General features: G+C 39.1%; 1 protein-coding gene across 1 annotated transcript in view; it reads left to right on the forward strand.

Annotated features, from left to right (window-relative positions):
* The window catches only part of LOC131929566 (glutamate receptor ionotropic, kainate 2-like), a 138,906-nt gene extending 126,325 nt beyond the window's left edge, over positions 1-12,581 (forward strand). The window contains exons 17-18 of the mRNA XM_059285835.1: positions 6,156-6,321; positions 12,129-12,581. Coding sequence (XP_059141818.1) covers positions 6,156-6,321; positions 12,129-12,308 — 346 coding nt within the window. The 3' untranslated portion in view covers positions 12,309-12,581. The remainder of the gene's footprint in view (positions 1-6,155; positions 6,322-12,128) is intronic.
* Positions 12,582-17,166: the final 4,585 nt, after the last annotated feature.

The following is a 17,166-nucleotide window of genomic DNA, read 5'->3' on the forward strand; positions in this document are numbered from 1 at the left end:
GAATCAGCACATTTTGGGACCCCACATTGTCTAGACGCTTGTCTCATGCAACTCTTCGCCTGGGCAAGTCCCCTACCAGCCCCCCGACACCCATGAGGTGTCCGATATATTGCTACCCTCCCACGCTTGTTGGAAATGCCCCCCCCCCCCTTTACGAATTCCATCTCTGGCTGTTCCATGTATTGACTCCCCCCCCTCCTAATTCCACTAGAGGGAAGCCATGTTGGATGGGTTAAAGGTAGATAAATCAAATCGTCAAAATGTAGCCGAGGTTTGACGTGAGATTTTGGCTGCTTGGGTGGTGAGGTGAATGTGTGGGGCGGGGTAGATACATGATCTTGTGGGGTGAGGCGGCAGCATAATCGTGTGGGGTGTGGTGGTAACATAATCGTGTGGGGTGGGGTGGCAGCATAATCGTGTGGGGTGGGGTGGCAGCATAATCGTGTGGGATGGCAACATAATCGTGTGGGGTGAGGTGGCAACATAATCGTGTGGGGTGGGGTGGCAGCATAATCGTGTGGGGTGGGGTGGCAGCATAATCGTGTGGGGTGTGGTGGTAACAATCGTGTGGGGTGAGGTAGGAATCAATCATGTGAGGTATGGTAGCAACATAATCTTAGGGGTGTGGTGGTAACATAATCTTATGGAGTGGGATGGCAATATGATCTTGTGGAGTGAAGTAGCAACATAATGTGTTGTGTGAGGTAGCAAAGTTACTTTATCAAGTGAGGTAGCAACATTATATCAACAATCGAAACCGCATTTGTATGTCATTGTCAAGTTACGTTTAACAAAAGATGTTTTGATAAAAGTACTTCGTCGGTTTGGACAAAAAACAACAACAACCATAACAACTTAGATATTAAATCTGTGAATTCTTCTATACAAAATGAACAATCTTGACCCCCACTTCCTCCCTTTCACCCCACCCCTGTCTTCATTTGTTTTGACTGCAGCCAAATTTAAAATCTTGACGCACGCACAGAAAGAAAGTCAGGGAGTTATTGGTTTTATCGGTTTCAAACGACTTGCCCGATTGGTGTTCATTGATTTTTATTTGGGTTTTGTAACTAGAAGTGGAGATGATGGTGTGGGTTGTGATTTGGTGGTCAGGTTTTTTTGTGTGTAGTTATAGGATGTAGAAATATCCGTTTGTATTGTTGGATGAGCAAGATTTCTATTGAGGTGTAGTTATAGGAAGTAGAAATATCAATTTGTGTTGTGATTGGGTTGGAAGCCAAAAAATGTCGGAAAACAATTTTTAAGAGGAGATAATAAAAAATATTAGCTAAAAAATTTTTAAAATTGCACGAAACCTAAAAACTTAATTAGTTTCAAAAACTTTTCTTGAACACGTAAAATTTGAAATAATATTTTTGTTATTATATGTGCAAAATAAACATTATAAGTATCACCGGCATAGCTCTTTAAAGATGTCATTAAAAATACAGTGTATAATATTTATTAACTGTGGCATACAGTTAATGTTTCGCAAATCCACACAGAACCTATTTTGCCTGTTATACCAGTTTCATTCTTAGCCGTGCTTTTGTTCACATTCACGCTAAAACAACTGGTCTTTAGGCGGCCGGCCAAGAAATTATTTTTACTCGATGGCCACAAGTTCACTTTCTACAAGCGCACGGCCTAGACGTCCTAGGTGAAAAAATTTCTCGCACTTTGTTTTTTGAGGTCTCAGCCTGTCACGTCTAAATTGGTCAGTCACAGGAAACGTCAAGAGTACAGTGACGTAATTGATTTCAGTACAACAACCTCTAGGACAAGCCCGGGGGTCAAGTTATTAGTTATGGAAGAGGAGGGGGTGGGATTAGTTAGGGCATGAGTTAAGTAGGGAGGGCAACAGTTAGGGTGAGAGTGTGGTTCCAGAGGGCGGGGGAGGGCGTCAGTTAGGGCGAGATGGTGGTTCAGGAGAGGGGGTCGTCAGTTAGGGCGTGAGGGTGGTGGGGGATGGTCAGGGCGTGAGTGTGGTTGACGAGGGGCGGGCGAAAGTTAGGGCGTGAATTAAGTAGTGAGGGCGGCAGGACGAGCGGGTAGGATGACGTCAGAAAGGACGTAAGGGTGGTTAGAGGGGGGGGGGCGACAGTTAGGGTGAGAGTTAAGTAGGGAGGGCGGCAGGGCCGGGTGGGTAGTCGGGATAGGGGGGGGGGAGAGGACCTCAGATAGGAAGTGAGGGTGGTGATAATCACAACAGGACAAATTAATTGGACGGTGAACTCCTGGAAAAAAGTGAGGCTTCATGCTAGATTAACAGAGCCTGGTAATCCGCATATCTTTAATGCCAAATAACTGACAGACTTGAACGCTTACTAGGCAGATTACAGACACTTTTAGACTCCTAATCTAACCGTGTTTACACATGAAGGCAGTTTCAGAATAAATATTTCGTATCAAAGTTTAGATTTGATTTTAATTTGTTAGCACTATGTCGTAGTCTGTGCTAATTTTAACTTAATTTTTCAAGTTAAAATTACAAAGGTTGAAAATAAATTTAGCAGCATAGTTCTTACTATATTACATTATAATTTGGTGATATCTTTAAAAATTTGTATAGACTGTGTGTTAAAAAACATCAATCATAAAGAAGAAAAATGTGTAAAGAATGCTTCAAATATCTAGACTATTCTAGACGAAGGCCCGTTTTATGTTAGTGTTTTAAAAATTAAAACTTTCTATTTTTAGACTAATTACAGCATTAAAAATAATTAATGCAGTTTAAAAAACAGTGATGTTACAAAATCTTTGGGGCTTCCTAATTACATGGCGTCATGAAAAAAAATTCCCATAAAAATGTTTAATTACACAACGCCATTTTGTTTTACAATTCTGTCTGTAGCGTTAGTTAGCTTAACCAATCACGCAGACGGTTTTTACTCACCGACCTTGACCTGACCCCCTCTCTGCCCCCCCCCCCCCAACACAGGCTGCTAATCTAGGGTAGGATAGGGTCTCTACTTGTCTTCATCTTACCAGGACAATTTAGAATCTTTTCATCTACACAGATATTTGAATATTTTTGGCTGAAAATGAAAGTTATTTTCATAATTAATGCCACGGCCAATTTTAAAATAATTTATCGTTTATGTTGTATTTTTTTCAGGCAGTGTTCATTAAATACCTTTAAGGGCAACATGCATTAAGGTTTATGGTTTTTTTTCAGGCATTTTTCATTAAATACAACCCTAATGCATGTTGCCCTTAAAGGTGACTGTATAAAATATGTACGTCAGAAAACCAAGGGCGATAATACAAAATCGTATCTAATAGGACGTCATAATGTCCAGAAACTTTTCTAATTGCTTAATTTTTTCCCTCTTGAGTATTGAAATGATACAATAATATCATAATGTATGGAAGACTGAAAAAAAACCAACCCAACAACAACGTTGCAATTTATTTTTTAGCTTTGGCAAATTAATAAAACTTTAATTTAGCGCAAGCTTTCATTCTATAAGTAAACGTGCATCTATAACCAACTTTAGTATATGAACCCTAGCTCTGTATCTTTTCCTTACCTTCACAAAAAAAAAAAAAAAAAAAAAAAAAAAAAAAATAACATGTCCAGACGTTAGCCCTAATTTATTCACACCAGACAACACGAAAGCTCGTGCACCAGATTTATTTAACCCTTCACTTACGTCTATTTAACTCACTCTTGCCGCCAATCCGCAAAACCAAAGGGGGTCTTAAATTTTAACATTCTGCAACTTGTGAGATCGCAGAAAAAAACACAAACGCGCCCCCCCCCCTCCTCCCCCCTCCTCCCCACCTCTGTTTAATCAATCACTCCAAGACCCGGTTCAACTTTTTCATTTTTTCCCTGCAAAACTAGAAGTTGAATCACAAGGGAGACAACCTACAACCTTTCTGACCTATTTCTTTCTGTCAATGCACGTCCCAACTAAACTTTTACCATTCACGTGCATCTTTTTTAAAGAGTTGAGTGTACTTACAGAACTTTAAAAGTCTTTAACAAACGGTTAATGAGACTTGATTGATAATTAATTAGCAGATCAGTAAACGTTTTTGTAGGGCCATTGATTGGTTAGTCTCATGATTACTAAAGCAGAATCTAAGCATTGTCCTTCATCGTACAATGATCGGTGAATAATTTCTTGGCTAGGGAGTACAGAGAGATCTAGTAGCTATACCCAGCTATACGTAGATACAGCTAACAGCTATACCCAGCTATACATATATAAGCTAGCAGCTATACCCAGCTATACATAGATACAGCTAACAGCTATACCCAGCTGTAAATGGATATTACAGCTAGCAGCTATACTTAGCTATACGTAAATACAGCTAGCAGCTCTACCCGTCTTGATTAGTGTTAGCACAAACCTATACTACTACTGTAGACATATATTTTATACATATACAGGTGTATGCATACCCACTAGTTATATAACATTCATCAATGCAGCCATACCTGGTTACATACCTTCATTCGTACTGCCATACCATGACGTCATTAGTGCAGCCATACATCATACCATGACGTCATTAGTGCAGTCATACCTCATACCATGACGTCATTAGTGCAGCCATACACATACCATGACGTCATTAGTGCAGACATACCTCATACCATGACGTCATTAGTGCAGTCATACCTCATACCATGACGTCATTAGTGCAGCCATACCATGACGTCATTAGTGCAACCATACATCATACCATGACGTCATTAGTGCAGCCATACCTCATACCATGACGTCATTAATGCATGACAAGATGAATGCCCCTCTACCTGCCATAATGACCTGTAAATCACCAGATGCTCAACTCACCTGTCCGACCAGCCAAGGTTTTTTACCTGGCTCAAATGTACAAAAATAGAAAGTCAAGTCAGCTTCGTCCTCCTCCCACATAAAAAAAGAAGCACCAAAAACCAGCCGGAAAAAAACCCCGGAGAAAATTTCCGGTTCGGAAAATGAAACTTTTAAGGTCAAGACTGTTTGGTCTTGCTGCTGGGTCGGACTTCATTTTGTCTGTCTTGTTCTTTTATGTCTGTTTTTTTGTCTGTCTCGTTTTTTTAAATTATTTTTTGGTCTGTTTTTTAAATGTATAATAAGCTTAGAGTTTTCAAAAGCCTTAAAACAATCCGGGAAAGATATTTTAAGTTGAAATGAAAAAATTAATTTGTTATTTAAAAAAATGTTATCAATAAAAACAAACAGGAATCCGAAAAAAAAAAAACAGAACAATCAAACTTTCCACATGTGGTCTTCGTCTGATTAAAGACATTGAAGGAAAACAGAAGTTGAAATTTAAAAAAAAACAACTTAAATAATTTTGAAAATTAAACTCTTCGCCTTTGAAGTTCAGACATAACAAGTTTCATCCATCGGGAATAAATATTGGTTTTATCGATATAATTATTGTTCCAGCTACTTTGTAATTTGAGCTGTGGGGGGGGGGGGGGGGGGGGGGGTTGTCGTATTGGTATATTGTTTCGCTGTCTGCAGTTTTTTATTCGCCCAGTGGGATCTGGAATTTTAAGTCAGCTGGTGACAAATGAGAATGGAAATTTTTTTTATTTAAGTAATGAATTTAGATTTACTTGCCTTTTTAAAAATAGATCTACGCTTTAAAAATAAAATCACGTAAAACGTTTTCTGTTTTTTTAAAATCAAGAACGTTAATTTGATTTTTATGGAATTTTATTGCTATTTTTCTCCGACAGGAGGCCTTCGAAATCCTCCAAAAAGATAGTTTAAATGATAATCGACTGGTGTAATCTATTAGCCGTTTATTCCCCTTCAAATTACTACTTTATTCTTTCGTAGAAGCAATTTAAAAAATTTAAATTATTTTGATATTGTTCTGATTGCTGTCTGCATTCCTGATTGTCTGTCTTTTCTGTCTGTTATTCTGACTGTCTGTGTCTTGTTTATCTTTGCTGTCTGTTGTTCTGACTAACAATCTGTCTGTCCGCTGTCTTGTCTGTCTTTACTGTCCTGACTACTGTCTAACTGCCGTCTTGTCTCTTTCCTGTCTGTTGTCCTAACATTCTGTCTGTCTGCTGTCTTGTTTATCTTTGCTGTCTGTTGTCCTGACTTCTGTCTAACTGCTTTCTTCACTACCTCTGGTTTACCTCCACAACTGACACTTTATTTTTCTCCCCGTCCCAGATGGTTTCGACCCCAGGTCTGCCCCAGCCACCAGCAGAGCGCCAAGACCCAGTCGCTGGACCTGGAGACGGTGGCCGGCATGTACCTGGTCATCTGTGGCGGTGCCGTCATGTCCATGCTGCTCTGCTTCCTCCAGTACTGCTACGGTCACTTCCGCCGGAAAAGGGTAAGCATCGCATAGAGTTGCCTTAGTTTTCTTCTACAGCGCCTTCCTAGCACATCCTCCTCAGTTTCTGTAGTCAATATAAATACATACCCACACTCTGGATCGGTTTTACTATCCGTCCATCGTCCCCAGAACTGTAAGTTTTTTATGTCACCATTAAAAATGCTAATTTTGTAATTTACTACTACAAGAAGAAAAAAAGAAGTCTAAATCGATAGCAAATTAATAATTTCAAATATAAAAATTCAGATTTCAATTTAAAAAAATTAAACAACTAAGTAAAAAATCAAACAAATAAGAAGCAAATTAAGCAATTTTAGACCTCACGTTAAAATAAATTTCTGTTTTGTGTAACCTACCAGAAACCACGCCTTCTATGCCCATTCTCCCCAAGCAAGATGGTTGGATGGTTGTTCTAAGTACCGGCCCATTGTCAATAACCGTAAACCATCAAATTATCTCTTTAAATTGACATTTATCTCCAGTTTCTGTTCAATCTTCTAGAACATTCTTATTCTTGTGACTAAAGTAAAGACAAAACCTATCTGTAGAAATTAAATATCATCAATATGGTCGAGCATAATAGCGTGCGATTGCTTACTCCAGAAGTCCTGAGTTCAAACCCCGGACAGATAAGCCCATTTGTATGTGAACAACAACCCATCTAGGAGAGAAACTCCAAACTCAAACAACTGTTGCCTTGTTGTTTGTTCTTAGATGGACAAAGGCTATATAAGCATAGCCAGAAAGAAAAGCCAGCCGAACGACCTGTCTGAATGAACGAAGAAGAAGAAGAGGAAAGTCAAATAATTAAATAACATTTAGAAAAAAATGTAGAAGTTCAAAGCAAGCAATGAAATAACACGTTGAAAAAAAAAGTTCAAAGTTTTTGGTTTAAAATAAATCCGTGTTTCAGAATGTGTATTTCAATGAATAAAAACTATAAAAGGTAGAAGTAGAAAAGTAGAAAATCAAACAGTACAAAGTTACCGATAAAATCATAAGAGGGTGGTAGATAGCAGGATCCCCTGCTCCCAGTCTACACAAGCACAGCATGTAGTTGTCTCTATCTCACAGGAAAAACTCGTTTTCAGAACGAGGCCAGCATAAGCAGACGATAATTTTTAATGAAAACATCATTAAACCGCGTCGACTGGTATTTATTTGTGGAGTGTCACTCCCTGAGAAAATGGAATCTTCTCGGCACAAGGGTGTGTTTTCTGCTAGGGTGTGATAGAGAAGTATAACAGGACAAGACAGCAGGGGGGGGGGGGAGAGAAGTATAACAGGACAAGACAGCAGGGGGGGAGAGAAGTATAACAGGACAAGACAGCAGGGGGGGGGGAGAGAAGTATAACAGGACAAGACGATAGGGTGGGGAGAGAGAAGTATAACAGGACAAGACTACAGGGGGGGGGGGGGGAGAGAAGTATAACAGGACAAGACAGCAGGGGGGGGGGGGAGAGAAGTATAACAGGACAAGACGATAGGGTGGGGAGAGAGAAGTATAACAGGACAAGACTACAGGGGGGGGGGGGGGGAGAGAAGTATAACAGGACAAGACGATAGGGGGGGGGGGAGAGAAGTATAACAGGACAAGGGTGGGGAGAGAGAAGTATAACAGGACAAGACTACAGGGGGGGGGAGAGAAGTATAACAGGACAAGACGATAGGGTGGGGAGAGAGAAGTATAACAGGACAAGGGTGGGGAGAGAGAAGTATAACAGGACAAGACTACAGGGGGGGGGAGAGAAGTATAACAGGACAAGACGATAGGGTGGGGAGAGAGAAGTATAACAGGACAAGGGTGGGGGGAGAGAAGTATAACAGGACAAGACTACAGGGTGGGGAGAGAGAGAAGTATAACAGGACAAGACTACAGGGTGGGGAGAGAGAGAAGTATAACAGGACAAGGGTGGGGAGAGAGAGGTAAAACAGGACAAGACTACAGGGGGAGAGAGAAGTATAAGGACAAGACTACAGGGTGGGGGGGGGAGAGAGAGAGAAGTATAACAGGACAAGGGTGGGGAGAGAGAAGTATAACAGGACAAGGGTGGGGAGAGAGAAGTATAACAGGACAAGACTACAGGGGGGGGAGAGAGAAGTATAACAGGACGATAGGGTGGGGAGAGAGAAGTATAACAGGACAAGGGTGGAGGGTGGGGAGAGAGAAGTATAACAGGACAAGGGTGGAGGGTGGGGAGAGAGAAGTATAACAGGACAAGACTACAGGGTGGGGAGAGAGAAGTATAACAGGACGATAGGGTGGGGAGAGAGAAGTATAACAGGACAAGGGTGGAGGGTGGGGAGAGAGAAGTATAACAGGACAAGGGTGGAGGGTGGGGAGAGAGAAGTATAACAGGACAAGGGTGGGGAGAGAGAAGTATAACAGGACAAGACTACAGGGTGGGGAGAGAGAAGTATAACAGGACAAGACTACAGGATGAGGAGAGAGAAGTATAACAGGACAAGGGTGGGGAGAGAGAAGTATAACAGGACAAGACTACAGGGTGGGGGGGGGGAGAGAGAGAAGTATAACAGGACAAGGGTGGGGAGAGAGAGGTAAAACAGGACAAGACTACAGGGGGAGAGAGAAGTATAAGGACAAGACTACAGGGTGGGGGGGGGGAGAGAGAGAGAAGTATAACAGGACAAGGCGATAGGGTGGGGAGAGAGAAGTATAACAGGACAAGGGTGGGGAGAGAGAGGTAAAACAGTACAAGACTACAGGGGGAGAGAGAAGTATAAGGACAAGACTACAGGGTGGGGGGGGGGGAAGAGAGAGAGAAGTATAACAGGACAAGGGTGGGGAGAGAGAGGTAAAACAGGACAAGACTACAGGGGGAGAGAGAAGTATAAGGACAAGACTACAGGGTGGGGGGGGGAGAGAGAGAGAAGTATAACAGGACAAGACGATAGGGTGGGGAGAGAGAAGTATAACAGGACAAGGGTGGGGAGAGAGAAGTATAACAGGACAAGGGTGGGGAGAGAGAGAAGTATAACAGGACAAGGGTGGGGAGAGAGAGAAGTATAACAGGACAAGGGTGGGGAGAGAGAGAAGTATAACAGGACAAGGGTGGGGAGAGAGAAGTATAACAGGACAAGGGTGGGGAGAGAGAGAAGTATAACAGGACAAGACTACAGGATGAGGAGAGAGAAGTATAACAGGACAAGACTACAGGGTGGGGAGAGAGAAGTATAACAGGACAAGGGTGGGGAGAGAGAAGGGTGGGGGGGGAGAGAGAGAAGTATAACAGGACAAGGGTGGGGAGAGAGAGGTAAAACAGGACAAGACTACAGGGGGAGAGAGAAGTATAAGGACAAGACTACAGGGTGGGGGGGAGAGAGAGAGAGAAGTATAACAGGACAAGGGTGGGGAGAGAGAGGTAAAACAGGACAAGACTACAGGGGGAGAGAGAAGTATAAGGACAAGACTACAGGGTGGGGGGGGGGAGAGAGAGAAGTATAACAGGACAAGGGTGGGGAGAGAGAAGTATAACAGGACAAGGGTGGGGAGAGAGAAGTATAACAGGACAAGACTACAGGGTGGGGAGTTTTAAGATCAGTATATGAAACAAATTTAAACATCTAAAAACAGACAAGTCATTAAAATTTTACCTCGAGAAGACAGAAGCACACCTGCGTTTTATCATTATTCTAATTCAGTGATTTAAAATTGATGTAAAAAATAACAGGAAACTGATGAAATTCAATTTGAAATAGTTTTACGGCTTTTTGGCTGCACCTTTTTGTATTTAATGAAATAAAACATTACACCAAGACAAAACGTTTCCGTAGAGGTGGAGAAAAATGTGAGCAATTTTGTCTAAAAATTTACACTACAGTTCGTGAGTTTCTACTTGAGAAGCTGCATTAAAGTGTGACAATTTAGGCTTGAAAATCTGCGCCAAAGTGCGTGAGCTTTAACTTGCAAATCTGCACTAAAGTGCGTGAGTTTCTACTTAAAAATCTGCACTAGAGTGCGTAAGTAAAAACTTGCAAATCTGCACTAAAGTGCGTGAGTTTCTACTTAAAAATCTGCACCAGAGTGCGTAAGTAAAAACTTGCAAATCTGCACTAAAGTGCGTGAGTTTCTACTTAAAAATCTGCACTAGAGTGCGTAAGTAAAAACTTGCAAATCTGCACTAAAATGCGTGAGTTTCTACTTGAAAACCTGGGTTGGAGTCTATATCTGACCAACCTTAAACTACTGCTAACATTTAAATCAACGCTGTCGGCACGCGAGGTTTATTGTTTGTGAGTACATCTCACGTGAGGGCTGACCACGTTAGAATGGTCTAGTATTGGTGGTAATGAGAGGATGGTAGAGTTAGAACTGGTATTGATGGTAATAAGATTATGGTTGAGTTAGAATGGTCTAGTATTGATGGTAATAAGAGGATGGTAGAATGTTCTAGTATTGATGGTTACAAGAGAATGGTAGAGTTAGACCGAGATGTACTCTATGACCTCAGGAAACCCCCCACCCCCCATCTCCCCTGTGTAGAGTCCACGTCACCGTACATTAAAAATGTCAAATCTATTTTTTTTAGTCTTACTATTCCATCCTTGCCTAAAAAAGAAAATAAATTAATTAATTAAAACTAAAGCGTTTGAAGCAGTCGAAGCGTTTTTAAAACACTCACCTCCTACAACCTAGCCTAGATGTTTGAAAACAATTTCAATGCTTACAAATAAATAAAGAAGAAAAACAAGCTCTTTTGAGCTTAAATAGTATATGCATTCCGTATGATAAATATCATTACTTTGAAGACATTCCGTATGTTAAATATCATTATTTTGAAGACATCTGAAGTTGAAGAAAACATCAACAACATAAAAATCCCCCAAAGTTTTTATCAACGTTTCTTTGATTTCAAAACAATCTAAAAAAAAATCTACAAATATACGTTATTTAAAAAAAAAACGTCATTACCTTCGTGCCGAATTTCTTTAAAGGTAAATCACAGCAGGTAAAAAAATTCACCTAAATATAACTGTAAAAAAACCCACGGGGGTGTGTGGGGGGGGGGGGTGATTAACTTATTAAGCAAGGGCGGCGAGTAGATTTATGTCATGGGGTTGTGGAATAGACTTTTAGTACGCACATAAAAATGCCGTTTGGTTGTGCACTTTAAACTGAGTATGTGCGCTAGATTTACCATCTGTCGTTGCACGTTTGATTTACAGGACGTTTTTCTGTGCTAGACAGAAGTTAATACACAACAAAAAACACAACCATCTACAACCCCCGTCCCAACCACCCCATTTCAATTTGACCCCTTTCATTGTGTGACCGAGATCCTAAGTGTAAAAAACATGTTGTTATATATATATATATATATATATATATATATATATATATATATATATATATATATATATATATATATACATACATATACATAAGAGTATATATATATATATATATATATATATATATATATATATATATATATATATATATATAAAAGAGTATATATATATAAGAGTATATATATATATATATATATATATATATATATATATATATATATATAAGTGTATATATATATGTGTGTAGATATTTCATAGCTATCAATCAGTTTCTTGTCGGTATAAGTAAAATAGGATAGATACATGCATGCACATATGGTTTAAGAGAGAAATCAATAAACGAGTTTACAATATGATGACATGTGTATGAAAGTCTCCCAATTTTTTTCTCTAACTTAAGAAATTAAACAGAAACATTTAAGTAAAATGCTGACCTATGTATTCCATCACGTCCACCATACCCAACTGACCGGTCTTGTCTCTCTCCCCAGAAGCTCCGCGCCACTAAAGGCAAGAACCAGGAGCCGCTGACCACACAGGAGCTGGGCAGCGAGTTCAAGAGGTCAAACTTCGCCAGTCCACTCAGCGAGTCACGTGACGTGAACCAAGACGAGATCACGTATGCTAATCACTCGCCCCTGCATTATCGTACATCTGCAGACTGGACCTAACATCCGGTCAGTGGCACCATCCGTTACCAGAGCGAGTGGAAGAATTTGATTTGGTCGTGTGGGTAGGAGTACATTTTTTATCTTTTCAAAACGAGGCTGTGGTCACTGTGGTCAATGGATGCAGCGGGTGACGAGGAACCGATGGTGATGGAGTGCTCAGTCGTCTGCAGGACGTGCGGACTGGTCACGTGATTGTGGGGCTAACCGGACATGTGACCTGTTCATGTTACTAAAGCCCCGCCCTCCCCAACCTGATCGAGACTTATTATGCAAGTCTTCACGGACTAGATGAAGGAATGCAACAATTTCTCACAGATTACACGTTTTATTACAAAATGGACACAGCCAAAGACAAGTTTCAAATTAATCAACATTATGACTGTGTCCTTGATAAAATCGGCATTTAGTGTTTTGTTCGTGGTTAGGGTGGGGTGGGGTAAGCTCCTCCATGCACAAACTAGATCCACCTATGGGCCTCGCCTATAGTCCTTGACGTTTAACGAAAGTACTACAGTTTCATGCAATAAAAATAAAAATTTTGATTTTGTGTTTACCGCAAATTGTGAAGAAAGCATTGGACAGTATTGGACAGCTGAGAGATGTAAAGACAGCATTGTACAGCATTGGACAGCTGACAGATGTAAAGACAGCATTGGACAGCTGACAGATGTAAAGACAGCATTTGGACAGCTGACAGATGTAAAGACAGCATTGAACAGCAGACAGAGACAGCTGAAACCCCAACAAGATATCCAGTTTTCGCCTACTGATAAATATCATAATTCATTGTCATATATTTATGTGTATGTGATTTGTGTTTGATATACCAGTTCCAAATACAAAGACGTGTTCTACTGATATCACATCAGCCTAAGGTCACTCTGAACACTGCATGTCACGCTTATGAAACGTGAATATCACAAGTGTTTTAGAGTCACTTTTTGCTCAGTATCACCCAGCATGTGACGGGGTGGTTGAGGGATAGTACGTAAGATAACTGTCAATACTGCTTGTTCATATGCTGAGGTAATATGAATAGGTGAACTCTACTTTATCTGCTGGACTGTCTGGTATGAAAGGGTACTTTACGTTTCAATAAATTCACTTTCAATTGTAATATACTCTGCAATTTACCAAACTAGAAAGATGAACATTAGTTTATGTTTTTTTTAACTTTAAGCTATGATCATATTTTATGGCACAGTATGGGCAGTTGCCTGTACTTTGTATTTGAGCTGAGTAAAACAATGGATGGCCTAAGTTCTCAGCTCCTGATTAAATGATTTCGTGTTAGATATCGTGAGCTTCTCCTTTATCATTTGAAGAAACGATTTTGGCGATACCTAGACCATTGTAAGCAATGCTTTGTAAAGTAGAGAGCCTTTTTAAAATGATTCATTTTAAACCTTTATAAAGGGCGCCATATTAAACCTTAGTTTTTAAACTTTTAACGGTCACATTATAACTCATGTTGGATACACATTTTTAACCACAGTTTTCGTAGTAAAATATTTTCTACCCTATACAAAGATATCTGATTTAATCCTTCAAAGAACCATATTCGTCCTGAAGCCCCCGGCTACTTATCATTGTAGGCATCTAATTGGACATAAATGTAAATTCCTTAGACTTGTCAATTTCTGTTTTTCGTACCCTTGTTGACAAATATTTTATTTGGCTGGACGTGCTCCTAAAGATGTTCCATTTTGGCCAGCTCAGAAAAAGTGCTACTCAACTTGTGTTCTTTTAAAATATATGAAGATCCTGACATTGAAAGATCATCTTGTCTTAATTTAATAAACAACCCGAGAGTAGAAATATCCGATCCTTTATAGACAGACCCCCCCCCCTCCAGCACACGGCCATAAAAAATGAAACCAAAATAAAAAACCATCCGGCTCACTCTCTCCACCATGCAAACCCCTCTTCCACTGTTGACCATTTTAATGTGGTCCAAATTTCAGTGTTCATTAATTATGTTTTTAATTTGCCATTGTCGTGATGTAAAACTAGATATGTTGGCCGAAGGGGTTTATATTGGCCAGACTTAGGCAAATGTAATCAAGCAATAATTGTATGTATCCATTATGTCATCTTGTCCAATGTATCAACCCTTATACGATGACATATTTCCTCACAGTTTGTATATTTGTTATACGGTTTAGCCATGGGCGTCACACAGGGGTAACACAAAGTAAAATACCTTCCTTAGAACTATACATAATCACATTTTATGTAGGTTCACACAAGCTATTACGTGAATTAATTCAAATAATTCACAACCAAACTAAAGCCTATCCACAATGTTACAAGAACTTTTTTTGTCCAGCTAAAATAATTCAGTGACGCCCCTGGTAGTTTGATGTCACATTCTGGACAAAATCAATTTGTTTTTCTTGTAAATATTAATTTTGTCACTTTTCATGATTATATTATATAACATTGCATTGCTTCATCGTTCAACTTCCTCACCAACAAGCAGATCCCCCTCCCCGTTGTTTTATTGTTTATGTAATCATTTACAAAACTTCGCGCAAATTTTCATTCATCATTTCATCATGTGTACAATAGTCTACATGTTCCTAGTGTCTCGTCTAAGACCTAATCATTGTGTACATAATTTAAACATTACAACACACCATTGAGCTCATGCATGTGTATATACACACTTATTTTTAGTAGCGCCCAAACACACCATTTCTTTGAGTTGAAGACGAAAGAGGTCTATCTGGAAATGTTAAAGCCATTCACTTAAGCGTATTGTCATATTCCTAGCAAAGATCAATCATAGAACAGCGGCTCTAGACGTTATAAGACCCCGCGCCTGTAATATTTGTAGTTTTGTATCAAGAAAACTTTGTGTAAAGTTTGCTATCAAGACAAACTTTGTATAAAGTTGTGTATCAAGACAAACTTTGTGTAAAGTTTTGTATCAAGACAAACTTTGTGTAAAGTTTTCTATCAAGACAAACTTTGTGTAAAGTTTTCTATCAAGACAAACTTTGTGTAAAGTTTTGAATCAAGACAAACTTTATGTAAAGTTTTGTATCAAGACAAACTTTGTGTAAAGTTTTCTATCAAGACAAACTTTGTGTAAAGTTTACTATCAAAACAAACTTTGTGTGAAGTTTTGTATGAAGACAAACTATGTGTGAGAGTGTGGACAGAGATGTACAATTATTGATAGCGTGTCGGCATAGACACGATGATACATTGTCAAGTCGAAACGCTGTCGTGTCGAATCGTTTCCATTTGACTTGGTTTGTTCGTGGACAAAATCTATTCAGCTGCCCACTCAAAATATAAGGTCTGAAATTAGAACATTCAAGGTTTTAAAAGGATAAGCGAGCCTGTTGCTATTTTTACTTTTGTCTTTTGAGGTGTTGTGATATTTCACATGTAACAACTGATCGAGTAAGTTAGGTCATTTGATAGAACTAATTCTGAACTGTTATTACTTCATCAAATTTTTTAAATAAAAATTTACTTTGTGTATTAACTTGATTTAATGTAAACATAACCACCGACTGACGAAATAAATTGGTAAATACTACATGCAATGTGGTGTGTGAAAGCATCTCATTCAGTTTGATTTGTTTACTATTGTACGAACAAGGTTAAAACAAGTTCAGATGTTTTTTTCTTCTATTGAATGTCTGTTTTTGTTGGTAAATTCATCTCAAGTTAATGACCATTTTCATATTAAATTTTGTTTTACAAAAACAAATAAGATTTTGTCATTTACCTTCTTGTTTTTAAATATTGAAATTATTGATGTTATGTCTCATTATTAAAGACAAAAGATATTTTAATGAATGAAGAAATAGAAAACAATTTTGTGGAGTCTGCCAAAAACATCTGTTCTCTTGCCCTAAAATCTAGGTGTTTATATTTCCCAACATCGTGTCTGTTTTTCTCTGTGTTTTTGCCATTTTGTCTGTTTTTTCAATTTTGTCTATGTTTCTGCCATGTTGTCTGTTTTTCTTCCATTTTGTCTGTGTTTCTGCCATTTTATCTGTTTCTGCCATTTTGTCTTTGTTTCTGCCATTTTATATAGTTTTCTGCCATTTTTCTGTTTCTGCCATTTTGTCTGTTTTCTTCCATTTTGTCTGACTTTCTGCCATTTGTCTGTTACTTAGTCTGCCTTCTATCTCCCCCCCCCCCAAACTGTCTGTCTTCATTTGTCTGCTGTTTCCCAACAGTCCCCCGTAGGTTATCTACTAGCTCCCAATCAATACTGCTGTCTTCTCACACACATTAAAAAAATGTTTTCCCAATTTTCAAACCAACGTTTAAGTCTTCCACAAGTCAATGAAAAATTCCTGAGAAAAAAAAACGACAACCAACCCTATCATCCAATCTACACCCCAACCATTTTATCACACTGACATAAAAACTAAAACCACTTCAGATTCCAGCAGAAATCCACCAGGCGCATGCGCAGTTTTACAACACGTACTACTTTTTATCTTCACCAACACCGGCAGAGGTGTAGCGTCATGCGCGAGGGGAAGCCTTCATTTATGTACACATTTTACGGACGTTTTTTTCAGTTTATGCATCGGATCCGTCCTCCGATATTGTGTTTCTAAAATGTATAAGGACAACACAGACCTAACAAGCAAAGTATTAACCCACATATTTTCTTCTGTTAGAAATCACATGGAGTATAATTTAAAAGGCAACTATATCTTACTTCGGTATTATTTATTTAAATGAAAAATATGCAGTAACCTTAACATCAGTGTCATAAACCACGTACCCAAATCACTGAGTTCTAGTACAGTTAAGCGGAATACTACATGCTGTTTAATTAATGCAATATCGTTGTGATTATTGAATAATCTGCAAGTCAGGA

This window comes from Physella acuta, unplaced genomic scaffold, assembly GCF_028476545.2.
Source record: "Physella acuta isolate Inbredline_101_S28 unplaced genomic scaffold, ASM2847654v3 ptg001651l, whole genome shotgun sequence".
Classification (NCBI taxonomy): domain Eukaryota; kingdom Metazoa; phylum Mollusca; class Gastropoda; family Physidae; genus Physella; species Physella acuta.